The sequence below is a fragment of the Rhinolophus sinicus genome, chromosome 7, assembly GCF_057876585.1.
Source record: "Rhinolophus sinicus isolate RSI-liver-muscle chromosome 7, RSI-T2T, whole genome shotgun sequence".
In the NCBI taxonomy this organism is placed as follows: Eukaryota; Metazoa; Chordata; class Mammalia; order Chiroptera; family Rhinolophidae; genus Rhinolophus; species Rhinolophus sinicus.
This window is the reverse complement of record NC_142507.1, coordinates 484,417-512,102: the sequence shown is the minus strand read 5'-3', so window position 1 is coordinate 512,102 and position 27,686 is coordinate 484,417. Positions and strand designations below refer to the sequence as shown.

The window sequence follows — 27,686 nt, the reverse complement described above, 5'->3', positions numbered from 1 at the left end:
GAACTATCCGAGGAGAAACGGCGCCTCCGTACCTCACGGTAAAAAGCAGGAGCGCGGGGAGGGCGGCGGCCGCCCGGTCCCGTCGGCGCGCACCCCCGGCCGGGCCCTCCCGGGGCGGCCTCGGCAGCGCGGGGCGGGGCTGAGCACCTGGCTTTCGGCGGCGGCGCGGCGGCCCTCAAGCCCTCAAGCCCCGGGCGTCCGCGGGCCGCGCGCGCGCTGCAGCCGGGAGGCCGCGGCGGCTGAGGCGACTGAGGCGGCCTCGGGTGCGGAGCGCGGTCGCCGCCTCGCCCGCCGCCCCTGCGCGTCCGCCGGCCTCAGCGCCGCGAGGGGCCCGCCGGCCGCGCCGCGCCAATCGCCGGCCTCGCACCTGCGAGGAGGCGCCGCCCCGCCCACCGCGGCGTCCGGAGCGTCCCCCGGCGTCGGCTCCGCGCGGCAGGGGCGGAAGCTGCGCCCTGAGCGACCCGGCGCCGGGCCCGGCCGGCCGCCTAGCCGCGGCTTCCGGGCGCCGCCACCCGCGACCCCCGACCCCCGACCCCGCCGGGCGGCCCCGCCGGGGGAGGCGGCGGCTGTGGCGGCCGCGCTCCATGCCGGTGTGGTGCTGCCGCTGCTCCCTGCCCGGGCATTTCAGGTGACTTCCCCGCCGGGGAGGGACGCGAGGGGGGCGCAGGGGCGCGGCCGGCCGGGGTCGAGGGGTCCGGGCGGGGCGGGCGCCGGGACGCGCGGCCTCCCCTCCCCCGGCCGGGGTCCTGCGGGCTCGGGGACGCTGCGAGGCAGCCCCTCTGCCCCCTCGCCGTGCCAGGCCCCGAGCCGGCCGGGCACGCGGATGCAAAGTTCCAGGGAGGGGTCGCCAAGCACCCCCTTTTCAGTTTTTTATGTCTTTTAAGTGGCCGGGCGGAAGGGCGGTCGGGAACCATGTTTTCCGTGTGACGATCTAGTTACCGGAGGCTCGGACTTGGTAGTCGCTGGAAGCCATGCACCCTGAGGAGACGCGAGCAGCGTGGCGGCCAGACTCCCGAGGGAGGTCTTCAGGGGTGACACCTCTAAAACAGAAGTGCACGCGTGTTCTAGACTTGGCAGTTAGGGGCAGAAAGACCGAGGACACTTGCAAGTGGGTTCAACCCCGTGGTGACATGTTCAGCGTAGGAAGACTTGGTCAAGTCCCTTATTTTACTTACACGAATTACCAGAATCGTGACGCGTAAAACTTCTTTTTGTGTCAAACATGAAACTCTCATCATGAGTTCTTAAGTTGGAGTTCATGCATAGAATTTAAGTGGCCCATGAACTGGGATGTAAAGGAAGGTAGAGCAAGCACTGTTTTCACTAAACTTTAATAACCGTTATCTAATACTTTCTATTATGAATAGAAGCAACAAATCACAGTAATATTTGTGACTGTCGTCACGAGAAACCACAACATACTTTCTTATAACATTGCAGTTGCAGATATCTAGAAATACTGTTAATGCTTATTTCTTCAAAATTACAGTAGTTATTATATATCACTGAACTTGTTATTTAAGAGAAGCACATACAGCCATTCCTCTTTTTATGGCGTTTCACAGGTGCTGTAATTTTTATAAACTGACGGCAAGACCCTCCACCAGCAAAAATATTTCCACTCGCTTGATTGCGAGGCCGGCTCTGTGGCCGTGGTCTGGATCTGAACGTGCAATGTCTCCGAGGTGTGCCTGCATAAACACAAGTCACAAGTTTACTATTTAAAACTGTTGTAATATAATTGGTTTCCATGTGAATGCTTATGTATCTTTTGTGTGTTTAAGATTACTCGAAGAAGAGGTCCAGAGGCTTCACAAAATTGCAAAAAGGGTGTAAGGCACAGAGGAAATTCAGAACCCCTGTTGTAATGGAGAACAGCAATCTAGGCTTGCCTGGCTTCTCAGTTTTGTAGGAGTCTCTGAATTCTGGATATCTTTAAAAAATGGTTTTATATAATAAACTGCTGGATTTTAAGTTTTAGGCAAATTTGTTTGTTACCTACTCTATAGACAGTGGCTTGAGAGTGTCAGATACACTTTGGAGGGTCTTAGTAAACAGGTTCCCCTAGCGACTTAACTGCAGCCCCTGAGAAAAGAACATGCATTTCTGAAAGTGCTGTTCAAAAGCCTTTTGATACTTTTGGGTGCAGCTGAACTCCAAGGACACAGCTTGGGGTCATGTCCATTCAGCTGACCCCAGTGGCGAGTATCATATGCTTACCTCTTTGTACAGAGATTGGAAGGAGGGGATGAAAACAAGGTATTTGCTAAATTTCGATCTTGAAGGGTAAAGGAAAACAAGCCAGCTAGCCAAAAAATAAATATTGTGATTAATAAACCCTATTTTCATTGTACAAACAGCTATATTGTACCTAAAATTTTTAGAATACAACATTAATATTTAAAACAGCTCCTTTAGGAAGAAGTTTATAATTTACTCTTTTTTTTTTGCAATTTCATTTTAACACGTTGCGTCCGGCGGGGTTTAAATCCCTCGTGAAGATTCTCGTGATCCGTACGCAACGTGTTAAAACAGGTTGTGACAACATCTATATTTGGATCTTGTCTAATATCTGAAAGGATAGGTATTATGAGAGCTGTCCAGTAACTTTCCGAGGGAGAAAACCCCATACTTCCTGTTCATTTGTCACATTAGAACCTTCTTTTCATAGGGTAGTATCAATTTGGTACCAATGTAGGGTCATGCTTCCGAAAACTATAAAAATTCAGATAATAAGCATTTCATTTTGGTTTGATCATTTAAAGACATATTGTTAAATGTGAGAAAAGTCTTTTTTTTACCAAGTATTATGCCTATGCCATCCTTTTAAATTTGTTTTGAGACTTTGGACCATAATGTTTCAAAATATTAGAGGGCTTCCAAAATGGAAGGCCTCTAAAATCATCTTATATTTCAAGCTCTTAACTTGATGTCTAACAATAGGGAAACTGTTTTCCCATGTGTGTGAAGTGCTGTTCTCTACTCTTTCCTAAAATGTAATTATATATAGATGTCATTCTAATCTAATTAGTGCCCCCAAATAAAGGAAAAGTAGATTTTGTTATTACTCAAAATAAATATTTATTTATTTTTTTGGTGAGGAGGAAAGCGTCCTTTATTCTAGATCCCAGCAGCTAGGGAAGATGGCAGACTCATGTCTAAAAAACCATCTTCCTAAATACTTTTTTAAATAGAACAAAAATTTATCAAATTGGATATCTAAAGTGGAAATGTGCACTGTTCATAGACCTGTGATTTAGTATGCTATACTGTAAAACACAGTAATACTAAGTATAACTTAGACTCTGAAGTTTTTAGGAAGAATACTTACTAGAAGACCTGTGTTTCACTGTGGCCTGATGTAAAACCAGTGAACCATATTTTTGGTTTTTGTTTCTCTTGATTCGGTTTTTCCTATTGGTGTTAAACTGGTATTCAATTTATCAAACACCCTATAAGTTTATTACAGACAGTTTATTCTCATTATTACATGTTATATACAGATTACATACACATAGTGTATACCAATGACTAGTAGAATACCAAAACAAAGTACCTATACTGCACAGAGAATTTAGATCAGGTAAAACTTTGGTTCTCTTAGTCCACTTGAGTCTTGGGATAGACTCGAGTTAAGCTGCTCGAGGCCCACACGCACAAAAAACCTACTAGACCTAATAAATGAACCCAGCAATATTGCACAATATAAGATCAACATACAGAAATCAGTTGTATTTCTATACACTAACAATGTGCAGTCTGGAAATGAAATTAACAAAACAATTCCACTTATACTAGCATCAAAAAGAATGAAATACTTAGGAAAAATTTTAACAAAAATGTAAGACAAAACTAATAATACTGAATGTCAACTATGATTGAAAAACATAATAAATGTGTATATATAATAAAAAAATGTAAGGCAAGAATAATTTTAACAAAAGAAATATAAGATTTATACACTTAAAACTACAAAACATCACTGAGAATAATTAAAGAAGACCTAAATAAATGAAAAGGAATCCTATGTGTATGGATTGAAAATCTTAATATTCTGAGGATAGCAGTATTTCTCAAATTGATCTACAAAACCAGTGCAATCCTATCAAAGTTCTAGGTGCCTTTTGTTCAGAACGGCATATACAATTGCACAGAACCCAGAGTAGCCAAGACAGTCTTGATAAAGAACAAAGTTGGAGGGTTCACAACTCCAGATTTCAGAATTTACTACAAGGAAAGAGGAATTAACAGTGTGGTGCTGGCATAAAGATAAATATATCATCAATCAGTGGAATAGAATTCAGAGTCCAGGATAAATGCTTACATTTATGGTCACTGAGTTTTCCATGGGATCCCAAGACAAAGGGGAGATAACAGTCTCTTCAACAAATGGTGCCAGGAAAAATGGACAGCCACAAACAAAATAATGAAGTGGGACTCCTCCCTCATACAATATAGAAAACTAACTCAAAATAGATGAAAGATCCAAATGTAAGAACTAGAACTATGAAACATATAGAAGCATTGGAGTAAATTGCAACCTTGGACGAGGTAGTTGTTTCTTAGATATGACAGCAAAAGCACAGCAACAAAACAAAAAATAAACTGGATTTGATCAAAGTTTAAAACTTTTGTGATTAAAAAGACAACATAAAGTGAAAAGGTAACCCACAGAATGGGAGAAAATACTTGCAAATGATGTATCTTGAAAAGGGTCTTGTATCAGAACATATAAAGAATTTTTGAAGCTCAGCAATAAAAAGACAACCCATTTTAAAGTGTGCAAAGGATTTGACTATTTCTCCAAAGAAAATACTTAAGTGGCCAATAAGCACCTGAGAGGATGTTGAACATTAGTCCATTACTGCATGAGCATGTCAGAATGCTAAATCTAGTTTCTAAGGAGGCAACTGGGAAGGTAGGTAGATTGGAACTCAACATTAACATCTTTTCATATTTCAGTATCTGAGAATTAATAAATTTATAAACCCCATTTCTTTTACCAAAGTGCACAATTTATAACATGTAAGTATTGTAACTTCCTTAAAATGTTATGTGATTTTGTTCTAAACATACAGCCTCTAATGCATCCACCTTTTGATTAATGAGAGAAAAGTAAAAGAAACTACCCATTCCTAGAGCTCTGAGAATTATACAATATTGTGTCGTTGGTTATTAAAGAGACCTTATTTAGGACTTGTCTTATGTAGGACTTGACTATAAAGTACTAAAGAGACATTAGCAGCTATTTAGGATTTCTGACATTGAAAGTGGTGTAGGTTGACATGTATCTAAGCTACTAATTTGAAAGCATTAATCTTTTCTCCTGGTATAGAACTGTTGAATATATATGGCCTAAATCTGAGTAATGAGATTTTTTTTATAAAGGCTATACTGACTATACATCTTGTTTTTGTTCCATGTTTGTTTTTTTAAAAGAAACTATAGAGACACTGAAACCGAAGGAGAGATTTTTAATTCCTTAGTGCAATATTTTGGTGATAATTTGGGGCGAAAAGTTAAAGCTATGCCATTAGTTGAAGAAACTTCTTTACTTGAAGATTCATCAGTGACTTTGCCTATGGTAGTAATAGGTAAGTTACTCCATTTTATCTCTTAAAATTAGTTATGAACCTTTTACAAATGTAGTTACATAACACAAGTTTTTAGGATTGTACTGGTAAGTATTTTTAGGTTTGAGATGTTAAAACAACCAATAGCCAAATATTTAGAGAGATTAATTGGTGTATCTGATATGAGGCCCTGTGTTAGAGTGCTACATCCTTTCGTTAAAGGACTGATATGACTCTATTGTTTTAAAATACTGTCTGTCAGTTGCGTTGCTTATATGAAGTGTCATGGTAATGCCGACAGCGAGTATTGTTAGAACCTTCTGTGTACATATTAGATTAGACCTAGCACCCTATCGTCCCCTGATGTAGTGCACATGCAGACAGGAAAACAGAAGTTGAGAAAGTTGTGCAAGTTAGTAACCAGTGCTCAGTAATGAACACTTGGTACTTTGCAGTAATGTTTGTAATTACCTTAGCCATAAGATTTCTATTATATGTCCTTTGCACCACCTCAACAGACAGGCATGTATTAAAAATAAAGCTATTAATAAAAACTACTTCAGAATACTAAAGGTTTTTATGATTGTTTTATTGCATGTATTTAATTACCTGTCATGTGTATCTTCCACCCAATATTCACACTCACACGAGGTAGCCAAGTACTGTAGTGTGAAGCCAAGCTGAAGAAAAGAAATATGGGACGTAATGTACCTCAATGGCAGACGACTTTCCTTAGTTTCTTTGATAGCCTGTTTTATCATAAGTCGGGGTTGGATTTTATAAAATGCTTTTTCTGTATCTGTTGCTATTATGATTTTTCTTATTTAGTTTTGTCTTTGGATTCAAGGAAATTAGCTCTTTGCCTCAGGTCTTTACTCCCATTATTTGTCATTCGTTTATAATTTTTACAAAGGTAAATGGTTTATTTTCTTGTCTTTTGAGTTTTGTGTTATGCTTAAAGGCTACCCCCTCCAGCATTATAAGTAGAAATCTTACCCACTTTCCTAATATTCTTATGTTTTTACTTTTCATATTTACATTTTTGAGCCTGTTTTATTTGGGACAAAATATTAGGTCAGGAACAGGATTTTTTTCCCTGTGGCTCACAGCTGTCCCAGTTTGATTAAATTTTTGATAGATGTAGATAATAGAGAAGGGGCACCCCAGACTAAAGGAACTACAGAAATGGGAGTAGTGCAACAGATTCAACAGAAAATCCAGTTTGGTTTTAGTTAAAGCATACAAAAATATAGGAAGGCAGGATAAGGAGATGGTTGAGACTAGAACATGGAGAACACTGGGTATCAGACACATGCAGTTAAGGCCTTTAGAATTGAGGTGGGTAACATGCTGAAGAGCATGTGATACCGAAACTCTGGAATGTAGAAAGTGATTTTGGACGTGAATCTTAGGGAGGAGAAACAGAAGGAGCCTTTTTGTCTTCTGAGTGAGAGTATAGGAGTGAGACTAGCAGACAACTGAATGGATATAGATGACAAAATAGGTGTAGAACCAGAACCTGACTTAGGATTTTGCTAGTGCCATACACTGAGAAGGGATGGTGTTTAAAAGGAGAGGGCACCTAAATGAAGGAACTCGTGAATTTGCTTTTGAACACATTTTAATTATTAGTGGGTCTATCAGGTGGGGTGAAGAAGTAGCAAATGGAAATGTGGAATATATTTTGGGGGAAGAAGTCAGCATAGGGATCTCATTTTGGGAGTCAGTAGCATAGAGAGTTGAAGCTCTGAGTAGATGAGCTTCCCGATAGAAAACAGGAGTGAAGATAAAAGTCAGAATCATGTGAATACTTGGTTTTGAGACTTTAGAGAAGAAGGAATTGGTGAGGGAGAAAAGCCAAGGAATAGGCTTATGAAGATGCATGCCACACCCCTCTCCACCTGTTTCTTTCTTTTTTTTTTTTTTTTTTTTGTAGGAAATGGACCCTCAGGGATCTGCCTTTCTTACATGTTATCAGGCTACAGGCCATATTTATCACCAGAAGCAATACATCCAAATGCAATCTTACATAGTAAATTAGAAGAAGCAAGACATCTTTCCATTGTTGATCAGGTATTATTTCTCACGGCAATCCTTTTAATTTTTTAGACTGAAACAAGATTAGTTTTCTATTTAAACACTGTGTTTAATTGAAAATCCTTTCTTCTAAATAAACTTTGTATCATTTCTGTTTTAGATTAGTAAATATATTCTGAGTTACTTTTAGGAATCCATGTGGATTCTTAAACATCAATTTGTTTTCCTGGATTGATAAGAGCAGAATTCCCAAATGATTTCCTGATAAAGTTCTAATAGGTGCTCTGTACTTAAATAAGTTTGTGACGTGTTGCCTTTTATAACTGCAGTGTCACCATAGACATATTAAGACATATAGCATATTAAAGGCATCTTCAAGTCTTGCAGTGAAAGGGTCTGATTAGATTTGTTGAAACCCAACCATTTCTCCTTTTCATTTGACCCAAGAACCTAGTAGGATCTCACAGAACATCAGTGTTCTGTGACACGCTATCTGGGAAATGCAGCATTAGTATAATGCCCTTCACTTTAGTTACGATAGCTGTTTGTTTGTTTGCTTGAAACTCTATCTGCCTTTTTTCTTTTAAAAAACAAAAACTCCATTCAGGACTTGGAATACTTGTCTGAGGGCCTTGAAGGCCGGTCATCCAATCCAGTCGCAGTGCTATTCGACACACTTCTGCATCCCGGTGCCGACTTTGGGCACGATGACCCCTCCGTGTTGCACTGGAAGTTAGAGCAGCATCACTACATCCCTCACATCGTCCTCGGGAAAGGGCCACCCGGCGGAGCCTGGCATGTGAGTTTCTTTTCCTCAGCACTTTAGTGTATGTCAGCTGATAAGACCACGTGGATTCTTACACATTATATGATGTGTACTGAATTTTATCTGAGAATTTTAATCCTGTTCAAGTAAATGTGGGTTAATTACTAGAAGCTAGGCCAAATTTGACTACTGATAGATAGTCTTACTATAAGCATTTCTCTATACTATTTTATAAGAATTATATAGAAAATATTTCAAGAATATTTTACATAGTAAAAAATTTTAAATTTGTATTCATTTTAGACTTTACAAAATCTCACACAGTATTTCATACCAATATCCATTATTTCTCGTCATTTTCAAGATCTTAAGTGAAAATGTATTGTAAAAGAAAGAAGTTGTATTAGTGTGCTCGGGCTGCTCTAACAAGCTACCACAGACCCAGTGGCTTACACAGCAGATACTTTCTCCTCAGAGTTTGCAGGCTGTGACGTCCAGGGTCAAGGTGCCAGCCTGCACCCGTGGTGAGGGCCCCTTCCTGGCTTGCACACAGCGGCTTTCTTGCAGTGTCCTCACGTGGTGGAGCACCTGATCTCTCTTTCTTCCTCTTCTTATAAAGCCACTAATCCTGTCGCGAGGGCCTCACCCTCATGGCCTTGTTTTAGGCCTATTTACCTCCAAAAGGCCCCATCTGCAAATACCATCGCATTGGGGGTTCCAGCTTCCCATGGAGTTGTGACACAGTTTAGTCCACAGCAGAGGTTTAACCCGAGAACTGGTTAACCCAGAGCATCTCATTAGAGGCAGCAACTAACCGTTATTATTCTTCACTTCTGCATCCTTGGCAGTTAGCAGTCCCTAGTGTGTCGAGTGCTCAGTGTTTGCTCTGGACGCAGGGAACCAAGTCACACCGGCACACGGGTGTGCAGAAACACACTCATCAATCGACTATCCCAAGGGTCCGAGGGTGTCTCCCTGGAGGCGGCCAAGGACCAGTTCTGCAGACACACCTGTCAGTAGCGCGTGGGGCTAAAGCAACCCACGGTTGCTGAGCTCGTCCTTTCCTGCACTAATGGTTTCACTCCTTGAAGGACACTAACGCTTTCTCTCTATTAAAGTGTCACACAGCCTGTTTGCTCTCCCTTTCTAATTTGCGCTACTCAAAGTGCACTTGTGTCCTCTCAGAAACAGTCCCCATTCTGTATGTGCCCACAGTACTTGTCAGGCCTGCGTCCCCTCATGACAGCAGGCATCCATGGCGAGGTCGCATGGGGGGAAAGCAGATTGGGAGAAAAATGAAGAGCTCGAGGGCTGAGGGTTCTCATCCCACCGGAAGAACTGGTGCACTGGGAATAAATTTAAGAGACTGTAGACAGTGGAACGCTGGTGCTTTAAGGGTGTTGCTTTGCAGCCAAGAAGACTGTGGCTCCAGGTAACTTCTGATGCACATTCTTAACAGCTGTCCTCCTGATGCTCCTCGTCTCGCATCTCGTTCTCATGCTGGTACCGGGCCCAGGCTGCCTGAGAGCACTGGCAGCTGGCTGCCTTTGCTCACAAGGGACCTGTGTACTGTCACAAGTGAGAGGCTTCAGAGGCCTCACACAGAGGAAGTGTGCTGTCAGTGCTGGCTCGTAGTCGCCAGTCCCTTTCCCAGTCCTGGGCTGTACAGAAACAGGGCAAGAAGAGTTAAGAGGAAAGAAGCCATAGCCTAAAAGAGCTGATTAGAAGAGATGGCCGAGGTCACTGGGACAGGTACTGGTGGCCCTCGGGCTTTCCTCGCTTTGTACTGAGCGAAACATAGCGGCGCCCTTTAAAGGCAACGTTACCAGCGTGGTCTGTTCTAACCAGGCAAGCACTGCTTCTTTCCATGCTTCTCGGAAGACACGCTGCCGTTCCCATACCACGTAGACTGCAGTTATAATTGATAGGGATGCTGCCCATTAAAAAATTCTAACAGCAAGATGGGAAGACATCTAAAGTATGGAAATTAATGAACTTTCCTCCTTGTGTGTAAAAAGTGAAACTACTGATTTGTTCCTCTAACCTGATCTACAGTTGGGCTACCATGACTACAGCCAGAGCTATCAACATTGTGTAGGCATCGGGTAATAGTGTAAGTTTGTTTTATAAATGTATAACTACATGAAAGGAGGAATATAGATACTACCAAGTGATGGAAGTATTATTTAAAAGTTTATTGCACTATACTTTTGAGAGTTAATTTACACAACCATTTAGGATTTCTTTGAGCTCTCCTTATCCAGACTCTAACTTGCAGTAAATAAGATGGATTGAGTTTAAAAACAAAAATCAATGTTACTGCTTAAGTGTGTTTTTGATTGTCCATTTTTTATTCAAATAGAATATGGAAGGCTCCATGTTGACCATCAGCTTTGGAAATTGGATGGAGCTACCTGGACTTAAATTTAAAGATTGGGCATCTAGTAAACGAAGGTAAAGATCAAACTATTAAAATTATTTGGTGTACAATGGAAGAGTGTCAGCAAATGTCAGAATATTTATGATCCTGTCCCAGATGAATAACATAAATGTGTATGTCTTTCAAATAAAAAGCCTTTTTGCTGCAGAGATTAGGAGCTCATTTCCACTTAGAGGTGTTACATATGAAGCCCAGAGGTAAGGAGGGAAGGGCTGGTCTGTACGCTGGCTTCCTGACTTCTCTGCTAATCGTGAATTGATCCCATCCTGTTAAACCAATCTATATATGTTCTCATCCACCCACATATCCTTTCCACATCTTACTTTTACCAGTAGATACGTAACTGCACGTGTGTATATCTCATGTATACATACCTACAGGGTCTTTCTGAGAAGAATGGATACGATTAATGATTTAGAATGATGGGATAAACTAGAATCTGTGATGTAATTGGTTATTTGGGTATAGAGGTAAATATTTAATAAGAAAGTAGGAGTAACAGAAGAAATCTCAACTTGGAAGAATACAAGTTTATTTTGGGGAAAAAGAGCCCAAAACTTAAAAAATATATATATGAAAAACTCCATTTTCAAGGACAGTAAATATTAGATAGGAATTACCAAGTCGGAGAACCTACTCTAATTTGACTACTCACAGAAACAGTAAGTAAAAGGAGGAAGTTACTTAACCTTTGTTAGGACAGGGCTGTAACATGTGAATGCTTCACTTCCTGCCAGATAGAAACCATGTTCACCACAGAAATTATCCTTACTTTGGGAAGATTTCAGAAAGCAAGTTTGGACCAGCCTGGGTAATTGAGATGTTTTTAATCTCTCAACTGTCCTTTTGGGTTTTTTAAAAAGGAATTTTATAATATATAGGTCTGAAGTGTAAAGTTACAAAATCAGGCAAGATGGACAACTTCCTGATTTTCATAAGCAAGCGATATTGCTCAACGTTTGTCCCTTTGCAATGTGGGTAAGAAAGGAAAGCTTTATGGTTTATGTACCAGAAGCACTTGTCCTTCTAAATTGGGGATGCTGTGTATAGAAGTAACGTGAAAATGAATCTTGTGATAAATAGTACCCTTTGCATAGCATTAAGAGAAGATTCTTAAATCTCTAGAGATTGCAGTTTGAATCCTGAACCTATTATAACTTCTGATGTTGTGACCCTGGTCAAATAAATAGCTGTCAACTTGCTAGTCTGTAAAATGGAGAGAATAATAGTAACTACTACATAGGGTTTCTGTAAACGTTGAGAGTTTACATTCTAAATCTTAATTATTATAGTCATTAAACTTTAAGAAGAAAAATCTGTATGATTTTTTTCCAAATACAAGGTATAATGAATTACGTGAAATGATTTGGTGTATTTTTCCTGCTACTTAGCTCTAATTGGGGCGCAGTGTTTAGGGGTGCTGAAACTGGCTTTAAAGTTCAAGTGGAAAATGAATGGTGTACTAATGTATTTTTTTCATAAAGATATTATATACTGCTTAGGAGTAGGAAAACACAAATGTTTTATTTACTAGGGCGTAAGATGATTTTGTTCAGCAGAAGACTGACTGATCTGACTTATTTTTGGTCAGTAGGAAAATAGAAAGCAACTTAACTAAAAGTTTGGTCAAGAAGGTACACACTATCTATAAGAAGTGTGTGTATTACAGCGAGACCTGTACCATATCTCAGTAATTATTAATCTAAACCATTTAGCTTGTACTAACTGTATAGAACATAGACTGAGTAGTGTATTTATAGACTCAATTGTTTAGGTTACAGTTGTGAGACAGACTATCAAGTAGCCAGTTTTCATATATCCGTATTTTAACGCCTTCATTTGATAAAAGTTTATTGATAAAGGCAGCTAGTGTGAACAGATACTACGCCAGACACTAGAGAAACAAAGATGCGGTAAGTACAGTCTGTCCTCATGGCACTTCCTCTTGTGAACTAAAAAGAAATCTTAGCTTTCTTTTGTAAACTGTTAGGATCATTTCTAGCTGAGACAGTTGAGAGCGATTAAAAACATGTAACAGCTTACTAGATGGAGAGGTACTAATTTGTCCTCATACAGGGTATTTTGCCTTCTTTTACAGGAACCTAAAAGGGGATCGCGTTGTGCCCGAGGAGGTGGCTCGCTACTATAAACACTATGTAAAAGTCATGGGTCTCCAGAAGAATTTCAGAGAGAACACGCACATTACCTCTGTGTCTAGGCTCTACAGAGATCACGACGACGATGACGGTGGCCAGGACAGTGGTATTTCAGCACAGCAGCTCCAGATCGACAAGTCCAAGTTTATCAGAAGAAACTGGGAGGTCCGGGGCTATCAGCGCGTAGCCGACGGTTCCCAGGTTCCCTTTTGTCTCTTCGCTGAGAACGTGGCCCTGGCAACTGGAACGCTGGACTCTCCTGCCCATCTGGAGGTTGAAGGGGAAGATTTTCCTTTTGTGTTTCACTCTATGCCTGAATTCGGAGCGGCTGTGAGCAGAGGAAAGTTGCGTGGCAGAGTGGACCCAGTGTTAATTGTGGGCTCCGGGCTCACTGCAGCTGACGCAGTACTGTGTGCTTACAACAATAATATCCCTGTGATTCATGTATTCCGCAGACGAGTAACGGACCCAAGTTTAATTTTCAAGCAGCTTCCCAAAAAGCTTTACCCAGAATACCATAAAGTCTATCATATGATGTGTACTCAGTCGTGTTCTGCAGACTCCAATCTTTTATCTGATTATACCAGTTTTCCTGAGCACCATGTGCTTTCCTTTAAGTCGGACATGAAATGCATCCTTCAGAGCGTTTCTGGATTGAAGAAAATCTTTAAACTCTCTGCAGCAGTGGTGCTGATAGGTTCTCACCCCAATCTATCTTTTCTGAAGGAGCAAGGCTGTTACCTGGGCCATAACTCAAGCCAGCCAATCAGCTGTAAGGGTAATCCTGTGGAAATAGATGCATATACCTATGAGTGTGTCAAAGAAGCCCACCTTTTTGCATTGGGTCCTCTAGTCGGAGACAATTTTGTTCGATTTTTAAAGGGAGGGGCACTGGGTGTTACACACTGTTTAGCTGCAAGACAGAAGAAAAAGCAGCATTTATTTGTTGAAAGAGGAGGCGGAGATGGGATAGCTTAAAGCAGCTTTACAAGTAATTTATATGGACAGTTTACCATTAAAGATTTTTACTAGTGTTTTTGCAGTGTACTGGCTTGAATTTTTTGGACTTGAATTAACTGGAAGAGAGCCTCAAGCTAATAATTTTTTAAAGTTATAAGAACTTGGTGTTCAGATTTATATCGTAATGTATCAAGGGTGTCACTGTCAGACAAATGGAAACACTGCCAATTTAGCATACTTTAAGCTCTCACTAAAAGTCTTTTCTTCCAAGAGGTACTTTTTGTGATCATTTTTGGTTATGTTAGGATTGATTCCAAAATATTACAGCCTGAACCTATAAAACCACATAGTCATTAGGCTAGAAATTGTCCTCACTACATATAGGGTGACCTTGCTACTCACAGAGTGGTCCAGGGACCAGCGTCAGCTTCTTCTGTAGCTTGTCAGAAGTACAGACTCTCACACCCACCGCAGACTTAGAGTCAGAGACCACATCTGATTAATGAGCTCCTCAAGGAATACGTATGCTCAGGAAAATGGGAGGCACGCTGGCCACAAAGAAAATGGACGTGAGGGGTGGATGCTGGAGGTGGAGTGGGGTAGAAGGCATTTAAACTCAGGTTTTATTTATTTTGAAATTACCAATTGTATAAATCTAACTTATTACCAAATATGATCTTTGAAAAAATATTTTTATTGCTGAAAGCTCGACAGATACTTCGTATTCTTAGCTTCTAATAATTTCAACAGTCCGATAGTGCTGGCAAACACCCAGCATTTGCCAAGATGTTCTCTGGAGATTTATTCTCTACTTAACTAGCATAACACAACCTAATTTGCAGTTCAATAGATTGTGAATGGAACTACCTATCCCTTTGTGAACACGGAGTTCATTTCTATCACTGACACTAAGGTATCTGGGCATAAGTACTTCTAATATTGTAATACTATTTGGGTATTGCCAGAATTATTAAAGATTAAAATTGAAAATAAGATTAAAATCTGTCTTTTCCATTCCTAATATGATTACTTTCAAATTTGTTCATACTCGTAGATGACACAGCAACTCATTCTGTGGTTACTTATTGAATTGTATGCTTACCCTGATTTATATTTATTTAGGTGTGCATAATGTCTGTATCTTCATACAAAGTCTTTTAGTGTTAGACAGAAAAGTCTTCTGAAGTTCTACATGGCAAATTAAATTTCTCATATTCTCTCTTGCACTCTCGCACTCTTGGTAGAATTTATTTCATCTGAAATGTGTTTACTGAACGTATAATTTTTTTTTTTTTAGTATTAAAAAAATGGACTAAAGTGTCATTTTGCTGTCCAGTTTTTGCAGTGTTATGTGCTTACAGGATCACAATTCACCTTCAAATAGAATTGTTTAGAATATACTTTCGTCTACAACTAGCTGTCTCAGATAAACCAATGAATTCTTACACTCTTGATAACTCATGTCTGAGTAACAATTTTAGAAATGTGATCGTTTTAGTTTATTATAATGGTAACTTTTTTCAAATTAATTTCAGATCTACTGGAACTGATATAACATCTCTGACTACACTTAGATTGAGCACTCTCTTGCCTGCCTGTTCTTTTGAGCTCTGAAGAATGAGTTGGACTGGATGTTTTCTTAACGTTACTTCTAAATCAAAAATGACATTGTCATAAAGATGTTTTCTAGGGAAGGATAAGAACTGTTGACATCCCCTTGGGTGTCAAAAGCTTGCTCTTATCCATAGCATGTATGTGATGAGATTATTCACCAAAAAAAAAGACTTCAAGTAAAGTTCTAGTAAGGCCCAAAATAAGCCTGGTGAATAATTCCATAGTTAGTTACTTTCCAGTTTTCAATTACCTCTCAAACCTAGCTGCTATGGGTCGCCAATAACATTAAAGCCATTTCTCTGATGTTCTACACTCCTGTACTCTTAAATTAATTTCTGTTCCATAATTACAAGCCTTATTCTTCAGTGTCATCAACCAGCTACTCAGGGAGAGGGAGAAAGCACTAAATATTTGACTAGTCATATACCATGACGTGGGCATCTCTCCTTCATCCCTCTAAAGTCTAGCTCTTGAAAGAATGTTTAAAAATCAGAATCTCTTTGGGGTTTTAAAAATAATACAATAAGGGCTGGCCCGGTGGCTCAGGTAGTTGGAGCTCTACACTCCTAACTCCGAAGGCTGCCGGTTCGATTCCCACATGGGCCAGTGGCCTCTCAACCACAAGGTTGCCGGTTCAACTCTTTGAGTCCCGCAAGGGATGGTGGGCTCTGCCCCCTCCAACTAAGATTGAACACGGCACCTTGAGCTGAGCTGCCTCCCAGAGGGCTCAGTTGGTTGGAGCGTAGGCTCTCAACCACAAGGTTGCCAGTTTGATTCCTGGACTCCCGCAAGGGATGGTGGGCAACTAGCAACGGCAACTGGACCTGGAACTGAGCTGCGCTCTCCACAACTAAGACTGAAGGGACAACAACTTGACTTGGAAAAAAAAAGTCCTGAAAGTACACACTGTTCAATAAAGTCCTGTTCCCCTTCCCCAATAAAATCTTAAAAAAAGGCAGCACAACGAAAATTTAAAAATAATACAATAAAAATAGTCACTTCTAAGTGTTTAAGTCAGTCTTAGAGTGTGAACTGCATTTAACCACTTTTTTGAAAATCTAGTAAGTTTTATCATGTAATATGTTTCCGTAGAATCAAATTCTAGTTAACAGATTTAAAAAAATCAGACTGAAAGGTATTTTAAATTATCTACCGTGTTTCCCCTAAAGTAAGACCTAACCGGAAAATAAGCCCTAGCATGATTTTTCAGGGTGACATAACCTGAACATAAGCCCTAATGCATCTTTTGGAGCAAAAATTAATATAAGACCCAGTCTTATTTTTGGAGAAATACGGTAGTCAGTGGGAAATGGTGAAAAATCCTTCTAAATCCTGCTATTAAATAAAAGCACTTAAGTCCCAGCCTGTGGAACACGGGAGACACCCAGAATTAAATGAAACTAGACTGAATTTAAACGTCATTTAAACAAATCTAATTTGGTTATAGGGCTGCTATTGGATAAAACCATTTTGATCAGTTCAGATCACAGTCTTTTAAACTACACTATACATTCCTAGGGTGAAAAGGGGGCCAGGTTGCTAAACCTACCCAGAAGAAGAATGGAGAAAACAGATAATTGCTGATTTTGACTGTTCCCTCCACCCCCAAGTTATTCAAGAAAAATGGTGTCGCTGGGGAGGTAGCAGGACAAAAAAATTAACTGATAAACCATAAAACAACTAAAAAACCTTCAAATTTAAAAGAACACCCTACTGGTTTCAGTTACGATAGACTAATGGGAATCGGACTTACCCTCTAGCAACTACTGGGGAAAAACCATAAAGCAATGTTTGTACACGATGGACAGCAGCCCTGGACTGACATTTAAGAGAAGAAACGAGGTGAGGAAACAACTGGTGAGGTTGAAATCACCCTCACTTTCTGCCAGAGGCTGCTTCCCACACAACACTGGAAGTGGAGTAGGTGGAAAACATCCCAGTTCAGGGTCCCTGCTGGAGACGGAGGAGCAGGGTGCCTGAGGGAGATGCACTGAGATGCAGCTCCAGAAATCTGCATGATTTCCTTAAATCTGTCTCAAGAAAAGACTGAGTACAGTCACACAGATCCATCAAACAGAATATAGAGACTGCGGTCAATTTTTGACAAAGGATCCATGAATATACAATGGGGAAGGACAGTCTCTTCAATAAGCTGTGGTGGGAAAACTGGACAGATACATGCAAAGGAATGAGACCAGACCATTGTATCATCTACAAAAATCAATTCAAAATGGATTAAAACCTTGAATGTAAGACCTGAAACCATGAAAGTCCTGGAGGAAAACATTCACAAATCACGTATCTGATAAAGGGTTAATATCCAAAACATATGAAGAACTCACACAACTCAATAGCAAAAACCAAAGAATCCAATTAAAAAATAGGTTGAGTATCTAAATAGACATTTTTCCAAAGACATACAGATGACCAACAAGTACACGAAAAGGTGATTAGTCCCATCACTAATCAGGGAAATGCAATCAAAAGTACAACGCAAAAATCACCTCACAACTGTTAGAATGGATGTCATCAAAAAGAAGTGGTGAGGATGTGGAGGAAAGGGAACCCTGTGCACTGTTGGTGGGAACGTAAGCTGGTGCAGCTACTATGGAAAACAGTATGGAGGTCCCTCAAAAAATTAAAAATAGAACTATCATATGATTCAGCAATTCCACTTCGGGCTATTTACCCAAAAGAAATAAAATCACTATCACAAAGAGATACATGCACCCCCATGTTCACTGCAGCATCACTCACGATTGGCAATATATGGAACCAACCTAAGTGCCCAGCAATGGATGAATGGATAAAGAATATATGGCATATATACACATATCTACAATAGAATATCGATTCAGCCTTGAAAAAGGAAATCCTGTCATTTGGAATAACATGGATGGACCTAAAGAACATTACGTTAAGTGAAATAAGTCAGACAGAGAAAGACAAATACTCTATGACCTCACTTATATGTGGAATCTCAAAAAACCAAACTAGACACACAACAGATCGGTGGTTGCCTAAGGCAGTGGTGGGGAAACGTGTCAAGGTGATCAAAAGGTACAAACTTTCAGTTATAAGTTCTGAGGATGTAATTTACAGCATGCTGACTATTATTAACAATACTATTTTGTATATTTGAAAGCTGGTTCTCATCACAAGCAGAAAAAATTTGTGAGGTGACCAATGTTAACTAAATTTACCGTGGTAATCATTTTGCAATATATACACATAGGAAATCATTATGTTCTATACCTTAAACTAATTTATATCTCAGTAAAACTGGGAGAAACAGACAAATCCACAATTATAGTTGGTGATTTTAATATTCCTCTGAGTAACTGGTCAAACAAGTAGACAGAAAAATAGAAAGGATATAAAAGATGTCAATACATTAATTAACCTCAGACCTAACTGATATTTATAGAACACTACGCTCACAACCTGAAAATACACTTTCTAAGTATACAAAGAACATTTACCAAAACAGACAAACCATATGTTTGTCCATAAAACAAATGTCAGCACATTTCAAAAGGTTGAAAATCTTACTAAATATGATCTCTTACCACAGTGGAATTAATTTAGAAAGCAGTAACAAATAAATAAATAACATATCTTTTAATAGATGGAAAATTTTTATTTGGAAATTAAGTAGCTAACCCATGTATCAGTGAAGAAAGCATGTAGAGATTAAGACATATATTTTGAACTGAATGCTAACACAAATATCCAAAGTTGTCACATGCAACTAATGCAGTAAATAGAGGGAAATGTATAGTTTTAAATATTGGTGTTAGAAAAGAAGAGGGATTTAAAATCCATGATCTAAGCTTCCATCTACAGGGGCTAGAAAAATAAGAGCAAATTGGACACAAAGTAATTAGAAGGAAGGAAATAAAGATGAGCGAAAATCAATGAAACACAAAAATGGCAAACAATAAAGAAAAATCAACAAAACCAACCATTCTTTAAAATTTTTTAAACAGAATTGATGAACCTTTAGCTAGATGATCAAGAAAAAGAGAACACATTTCTCTGAAAACAAGGATGAAAAAAGGGACATCACTATATATTACACAACTATTAAAAGTTTAACACAGGAATTTTATGAACAACTTTATACCTACAGAATTTTTTTAAATCTTAAAGAATCTACACAAAAAATCCTAAACTATGAGTTTAGCATGTTCTTAGCCTCTAAATTCAATATACAAAAAATAACTGCACTTACATGTATAAACAATACATCATTGCAAGATGAAATTTTTAAAAGTACCATTTACAACAGTATCAAAAATATTAAATATTTAGGGATAAATTTAAAATAGATGTGCAAACCTCTCTACTGAAACTATAAAATAATGCTGAAAGAAATTAAAGATCTAAGGAAATGAACAAATGTATTACGCTCATGGATTGGAAGACTGAATATTTTTAAGATGTCCATTCTTCCCAAATCAAGTTTTAGATTCATTGTATCTCCACTGAAATCCTAGATTTTTTTGGATAGAAATTGATATGCTTCATGGACTTAAAGTACCTGATTTCAAGACCCACTAAACAGCTATAGTGATCCAAGTCAGTGTGCTATGAGCCTAAGAACGGACAAGCAGATCGATGCTACAGGACAGAGTTTAGAAACGGACCCATCTACATATGCTTGACTCATTTTTTACAAAGTTGCCAAGATAATAAGAAAGGACAGTGCTTTCAACAAATGGGGCCAGCCTGGACAGCCATATGGATAGTAAAATGAACCCTAACCCATACTTCATACTCAAAGATTAACTCATGTTGGATCAGATAGATATAAACATAAAAATATATAAAGCTTATAGAAGAAAATGGAATATTTTTGAAATTTTGATACTGAATCAAATATTTTAGGATACTAAAGCAAACATCAAGAAGAAAAAATTGATACGTTTGACCTTTCCAAAATCTAAAGCATCTGTTAATCAAAGAGATCATGAAAAACAGTGAAATATGAAAATAAAAATAATTCAGGCTAGGAGAAATATTCTCAATACACAAAAGAATTGCATCCATAATATATAAAGAACTTCTACAACTCAATTATAGTTGCCAGGGTAATGCAAATTAAAACCAGAATGACACATCACTGCATACCCAGGGTTAACGGATTAAAAGGAAGAACCTCTGGCAATCCCAATGTTTGCAGACAGGAGCACTTGTGGACAGGTGTAGGCAGGTTTCCTTAGAACGGGACTGTGGGCATGGCTGAGACCATTCCATTCCTCACCTGAAGCATGGAGACCACCAGCTTCACTGGCTAGTCGCAAAGCAAGACTGTTATTACTCAGAGACGCCAGTTCACCCACGAATAAGGCCTGGCCATTCCACTCATACGGTGTCCACACTCTCTCCAGCGTCACCACCATCATCATTTACGTGTTTATAACCCCCTATACTATTCTAATAACCTCCTCATTAGTGGTTTTTAATGTCTCAGTTTTGATGCCTGTACTAGAACTTGTACATTGGATCACCCCATTCCACTTCCTAGCAGCTGAGCATCTTCAAACCTCCACTTCTGACTCCCTGAGCGAGCGCCCCACCTGCCAGTAGGTTACTTAGTTCTGCCAAGTGGATGCTGGAGAGCCTGAGGTCAGGAAGGTGATAGTGAGGGAGAGGCCAAGTCCCATCGCTCCAGCGGCTCCTCTCCCAGGGACGTCACCCATGCCCCCCTCACTGTCCACTCTGGCCTGGAGCACGACAGGAGCACACACGTACAGTTGAGCACATGCTCCAGGGAGGCGTCAGTGAGTAGTGGCCTGCGGGCTGCTCTCAACAGTTTGGGAATTTTCCTTGAAGGCCCAGGTGAGAGCCTGCTCCTAGTCCGGCCGTTTTCAGCATCTCATTCTCTGTATTAAATCCTTTCCTGCTTAAAACGTCTATGGTGGTTTCCGTTTACTTCAACTGGAGCTATCCATACCTTCCGTTTCTTTGTATCTTACACATAATTAACATACTGATTTAAAAGTTCCCATTCAGAAACTGAGCGTAGCTCCCCCACTCCCTACCGAATAAAATCCAGGCTTCTTGGCCAACAGTTAAGGTTTTGTAACTTACTACCAAAACCAACGCTCCATTTTCAGGAATTCTTGTTCCCAGTTTGGGAGGCTAGCCTGTCCTGTGACATTCAGTTCCATGGCTTAGAGCAGCAAAATACACCTGTTCACCCCTCATCATCCTGATACAGGGAAAAAGAGTGATTCAGTTCTGTTGTGCTTGTTTGTTCACAGCACTACTGCTCACCAGCCAGTCACACAGGCGGCCTTGTTACACCTGAGGGAGCACACTTCACGGAAGTCCTTTCTTCAATCTTGTAGAAGAAATTTGGACCATGAACATCATTCCAATAAGCAGCTGGAGACTCCCAGTGGTGTGACCAACCACAAGGCTTCAATGGTAGAATTGGGAAGAAGTCTGGAAAGAAGACACTCCGGGGTAATTACGACTGCAGAAAGGGAAAGGGGTGTGGGGTCCCTAAGTGCTGCTGGGAAATGGACAGTTGAGAGACTATGGCCCAAGGCCTGGCCACCTTCTCCTTGCCATCAGGAAGCTCAGCTAAAGCCCCACGCTAGAAATGGGGCACAGTTCTCATTCACCAAATGAAGGGATGTGGCAAGTTATACCCTCCCATCTTTTTCCTAGAACATGTGAAGGCTTAGAAAAGTGTCCCCGGGAGAGCCAGGGGAAAGCTGCATGCCTGCCCGCGCGGGGGCTGTGCCTCCACTGGCTCAGGGCAGAGCTAATGGCCCCCCGAAGGATCTGTGCACAGCAATGGGGGATATCCTCCATCTGCTTAACAAGACTTCCAGAGCTCAAAAGAACTCGAAGGGAATTCTCCAAACTCAGACTGTCATTTCCTAGAGAGCAGAGAACACTGCTCATTCACCTTTGGATCTAGTGCTGTGGACAGCAATGTTTTATATTTAATACAATTTTAATCATGTTTACCCAAACAAAGACTTTGAAGGGATAATAAAACAAAGAAACAAACAAGAAACAGCTAAGACACTTAGGAACGAACTCCTGAAAGGCAATGGTACGTTCCGAGGACTGGCCAGGGGTGCAAAGTGGCTCAGCCACCCTCACATGTGGTGCCTTCCCTGACGACAGAAGAGCACTGCATCTTCCATGAGGTCTAGCAATGGTACTTGTTACTTTATGGATCATTTTCATGCTACACTATTGCTACCAGCCTACAAAGGTAAGCGTGTTAGGGCGGCAGAACCTACATGAGACCAGGACGCTTTCAGGCAGAATCCAAAGCCTGTTCTACTTCCTAGGACATGATGTCCCAGTCTTTAGTAACCAAAGGACTTCACCGTAAGGCTCAGGTACAAAATGGCTTATATTACAAAATTTGAAAAAAGACATTCATTTTTCTTACCATGTCCCTTTAAGGTAGAAAGAAGACAATCTTACCATTTCTGCTTCACAGGTACCAAACCTGGGTCTCCAGGAAGCTCACAACAGAGGCTCACCCCGCTCAGTAAGGCCACCAGAGAGGGCTCTGCATTCCAGTGAGGTTTCTCCACAAGCTTGAGCGAGGCTGCCACGCTGTCCCCAGCTGCCAGTACTACTTTATGTGGTGACACCTTCACTACTGAAACCCATGTCATTCGGGCCACTTCAGTTCAAGGAAGACTATGCACATGGAAAAGGAAAAATTAAAAGCAAAAAGGATGTTCTGATATGCCTAGGATCAAATCAGTGAGAAGGTGCAAGGTGCTGCCCACTGCATGTTACATGCTATCGTTTCCATAGGAAATTGCTGAAAAGCGACATGCACAGCAGTCTGAATAGGCGTTACAAGTCTCTGGAGAGACCCATAGGAAGTGAGTCTCATGGATTCTTCTAAGGAGGGGAAACAATAACTTAACTAGGAGGACAGTGAGGCGAGACGTTTTAATCCTTTACTCTTTTAAACTTTTAGAATTTTGTACTATAACTGCATTAACTACTCAATAAATAAAAACCAAATTTAAAAATGAAAAAAAGAAAAATTACCATAAGAGATGAAAAGACAAAGACTGAAAACGAAACAACCATACTACTTGTCACACACGAAAGAAATGGAGTTTTGTGCATTTTATTTAACAAATTCAGGCCGTAGAATATTTGTCACTTACGCCCCACCCCTTTTATATGCTACATGGATGTATCCCGAAGGAAACAAAGTGAATACTTGATAGAAATGGTTTTCCGTGGCTTCTTTGTAAAATTCTCAGTTATCTTCTCCTTTTCACATTAGGGTTGTATCTGCAGGAAAGAAATGGGGTTAGAAGGTACCTAGATAAGTGATGGCATTTCTTTCACTTTTAAAGTTAAAGGGCTTTCAAAATAAGTCACACTTTAGCAAACAGAACGAGAATGCCATTTTTATCCTTAAAATCAGACATTAAGTATATTAAGCATATAAATTAAACATTTATACTTTCATTTATCCTTTGAATGCTATGGTGAATAAATAAAACATCATCAAAAAGTCCTATAAACCCATTAAAATAATTAACAAAAACAACAGTTTAAAAACAAATATGTATTTATACTTCTTTTAATATGGCTTCAAATAGTTTCTCTGCCTGCCCCCAAATTAAAGAATACCATTTGCACAAACAAGCATAATGAATCTAAGATATGATTACTTTACAAAATTTTCTCTTATAGCAATTAAATGTAGCTGGACAACCAGCTTTTCTCATTTGACTTCTTATGAAAAATCAGCACTGTCAACATTTTGACCAATGATTCATACTGTCAATAATGAAATTAAAGAATCAAATTCACTGCAAAACAGACTCAAAGATAGAGTACCTTCTTTGTTTTGGGAAAATGTTTGTTTAGGGAGTAAGTTTGGGAAAATGTTATTCTCCCCTATTATAGTATCTACCTATACTTCAATATTTTGTGAGTATTTGAGAGCTAATTATAAGGTTTGTGGGCCTGTAAGAATGCTGAAAATACGTTAAATCAGAATTGAATATAATCACCCATTATAACTCCACTAAACTTCCCACCAAAACCTGCTTTGAAACGCTAATCCAGCCTCTTGTTTTTATGCATGTGCCAATTAAAACTAAACAAATGGTCTGGTAGTTTACTTGTCTGACTTCAAAACCCATTCACTCATAATTCTGCTCCGAGCTGAAAGTCTTGCAGTTATCAGCCAAATGCACCCAGCTTAGGAACTGTCTCTTGCCTGAATGCCCCACACAAAATTTAAATCTCCTGTGGTGCAGTACAACTGAATCACCCCAAACCTCAAAGCTATATCCAGTAAACCCAATTAAAGGTGCTCAAGCAGGAAAAAAACATATTTATTACAAACAAAACATTCTTTAGGGGAAGGGACTAAGTGTTTATTTCTAAGGACAGAAGAAAACAAATATTTAAATCTCTACAAACAGAACTGAATTTTACATACATCTCTCTAAGATTCTTGAGAAGGCGGAAATTAAAACTTTACCTGAAGAGATCATCAGCAAGAGACTCTTCTTTTGCATGCTGATTTTGCACCTGTCAAAATGAACATAATTTCAAACATTTGCTCAATGGTGCATATGCAGTGAATGGATTGCTGTATGGGGGGGGGGGCGCTCAGGCACTTCCGAGAGCCCCACATCCAGGTCACCAGGTCGATTGTTCTTGTTTCAACACCACGTCTCCCATTCCACAGACCCTCCCCATTTATACTTCAGCCACGTGACTGCAAAGTCCTCTCATTAAACAACTGCCACCAGTCAATCTCCCCACCAAGGCAACCAGCACACACACTGCTGCTTGGTGAATTTTTAAACATTTTCTCCAGCAGAACCCTTTTCCTAAGCGAAACCTCAGTGTTCTGAGGTCACAGATAGCACTAATGAAGGAGCTGAGAAGGCAATATTTATCCCAGCTTTGAACAGGTAAAGTGGCTCCCTTTCTCCCTTCCCACGCTGTCCCGCCTCTCACTCCCCTCAATTAAGAGATGTCTGGAATATTATTCACTTAAATCTTTAAATGGGCAATTTCTGGGCTTTAGGATTTTAACTGCTTCAATTCTTTTGTGTACTACCATGATTCTCTAGAATGCACATTTATAAAATAATAAAGCCAATTATTTTTTCCAAGAAGAAAGGCAGAGAGGAGGTGACTTCCACACTCCTGTTTTTGGACAGCAAATATCCTGAGTGACCTTCTTAATAATGCAAATTTTCTGAGTGATCTTCCTAACAAATTTTAAAAACTATTTGCAGAAGACTACATTGGACCCACAATAAGGCAAAATACAAACCCTGAGAAGTTACCAAGTACCACAGCCAGCTTTTTGCCCTGCCCTGTGATATCTGCAAACCATAAAAAACCAGGCTTCTGCTTCCATGTCTGGATAGGGGATGAGTGATATGTAAGAAAACCCAAGATGGGGAATCTAATAAAAGACTCCATTACAAAAGGGTGAAAGAGGAATAAATCCTACAACACAAAAGGCACCAGCAAAGAAACTTGCCTGTCTTGATCCTGGCACAGGGAGGAAAGAAAGAAAATAAATCTCTGTTTATAAAGACAAGCTGGCCTTCACTCAGGCTTCTGGTCCAAACACGTATTACCGTGTTCCCTGAAAATAAGACCTAGCTGGACAATCAGCTCTAATGCATCTTTTGGAGCAAAAATTAATATAAGACCCAGTCTTATTTTAACTGTAAGACCTAGTCTTATACAGTATAATGTAATATAATATAATACCCGGTCTTATATTAATTTTTGCTCCAAAAGACACTTTAGAGCTGATTATCCGGCTGGGTCTTCTTTTCGGGGAACACGGTAACTGACTGATCCAAAACCCTCACAAGCAGAGACTAAAGTGGTCTCATATTGGTAGAACAAGACTGACAGACATATGTATGTCTTCTCTGGAGGAAATAAACCTGAACTCAGGATGCCAGGAATTCCCACAGATCAAGTTTCAAGGGAAATGAGCAGTTCACCATTCAAAGATCGTGAAGTATATATACACTTGGAAACAAGAAGCTATAAAAAGAAAACAAGCAGAAACAGATCGACAAACAGTTTAGATACTGGTACCATCAGGAAAAGAATACAAAATAGGAGCTTACAAACAGCAGGAAGGAACAAAGCAGATTTAGAAATGAATAAAAAAAGACTTCCAGAAATGAAAAACTACAACAGGTTGAGTGAAAACTCAACAGACAGATGGAATACCAACCAGACATAACTGAAGCAGAAGTACTAAAGACAATCTGAACAAAATGAGCAAAAATACACTCGAGAGAATCAGTGATGAAATGCATAGAAGTTAAGATACACAGATAAGAAAGGGTGATTTAACTTACGTCAAATCGAGTTCAAAAAAGAAATACCCCCTTCTCCCTGTTACCGGACAGCCCTCTTCCCACAGTTGCCTGAGATGACCTGTCCGGAGCCCAGCTCTGAGTCGAGCAGCACTGGACAGTCAGGCAACACGAAGACGAGGAAGAAAACTGCCCACCCTTGTATGAGGCTTTGGTTCTTTCTCAATTCAGTGGCCGTGTGTTTCTAAATTCTCATCTTCCACGTAGTATTTCTTCTATTGCAAAGTTCCCCACCTTACTGACTTTTATTAAATTCTCCAATTAAAAAAAGTAAGGGGTTGAAAAACTTATGTATCAGATGGATGGTCTTCTTGTACATATATCTACTAGGACACACAACACTGAGGGAGAAAGTAAAAAAGAAAAGCCTATTTTTGTAATCTTTCCTGTGGTTCTCATTATAACAGTTCATAAATATATGTAAGCAGTGAGGTATTAGAAACCACATTCTAACCTGGACAGCTATAAAGCAGTCCATATTTTTCCAAAAGAGCAATGTTATTACAGTTTTGGGTTCCTGAGACTTAGGCAGCATATCAGTTGCAGATATGATCAGAGAAATGCCACAAAACAAGTAGGCAAAATTACAGAACTCTAAAGCAATTTCAAATATCAAAATGATGCTGCTGGCCCTAGTTTCATGGCTTAAAACAATGTGAACGGATTATCCAAGTACCTACTATAAAGTACCCAGAAAAGCACTCTGACACGATACATGTGATCAGAAATCTGCACGTTTGCATTAAGCATATAAAT

The 27,686-nt window shown here is 39.9% G+C and overlaps 3 protein-coding genes across 16 annotated transcripts in view; 1 reads left to right on the top strand and 2 right to left on the bottom strand.

The window, feature by feature from the left end:
• LOC148757619 (uncharacterized) overlaps positions 1-586 on the bottom strand; it is a 99,787-nt gene extending 99,201 nt beyond the window's left edge. Inside the window, exon 1 of one of the 4 annotated variants that reach the window (XR_016021659.1) lies at positions 33-356. Coding sequence is in view for 1 of the 4 variants with exons in the window: in XM_088799333.1 (XP_088655459.1) it covers positions 176-586 (411 nt within the window). In the remaining 3 variants the exon portion in view is untranslated. Of the gene's footprint in view, positions 1-32 lie in introns of all 4 variants that reach the window. The other 3 variants (XM_088799333.1, XM_088799332.1, XM_088799329.1) reach the window with 3 other exon arrangements.
• OSGIN2 (oxidative stress induced growth inhibitor family member 2) lies at positions 492-15,255 on the top strand. Of its 2 annotated transcripts, XM_074318990.2 has the most exons (7): positions 492-628; positions 1,566-1,685; positions 5,440-5,594; positions 7,510-7,646; positions 8,218-8,409; positions 10,739-10,830; positions 12,915-15,255. In XM_074318990.2, exons 1-7 carry the CDS (start codon positions 585-587, stop codon positions 13,948-13,950), a joined length of 1,776 nt encoding a protein of 591 aa, XP_074175091.1. In that variant the 5' UTR covers positions 492-584; the 3' UTR covers positions 13,951-15,255. The 2 variants fall into 2 exon arrangements, with proteins under 2 accessions (XP_074175091.1, XP_074175092.1); XM_074318991.2 differs by lacking the exon at positions 1,566-1,685 and having other exon boundaries at positions 497-628.
• Positions 3,456-27,686, bottom strand: part of NBN (nibrin) — a 53,750-nt gene continuing 29,519 nt past the window's right edge. For 8 of the 10 annotated variants that reach the window (XM_074318979.2, XM_019726244.3, XM_074318980.2 and 5 more), the window contains exons 15-16: positions 25,049-25,098; positions 23,656-23,841 (exon numbers count right to left, since the gene is read on the bottom strand). In XM_074318979.2, coding sequence (XP_074175080.1) covers positions 23,811-23,841; positions 25,049-25,098 — 81 coding nt within the window. In that variant the 3' untranslated portion in view covers positions 23,656-23,810. Of the gene's footprint in view, positions 23,227-23,655; positions 23,842-25,048; positions 25,099-27,686 lie in introns of those variants that run through there. The other 2 variants (XR_012491795.2, XR_012491794.2) reach the window with 2 other exon arrangements.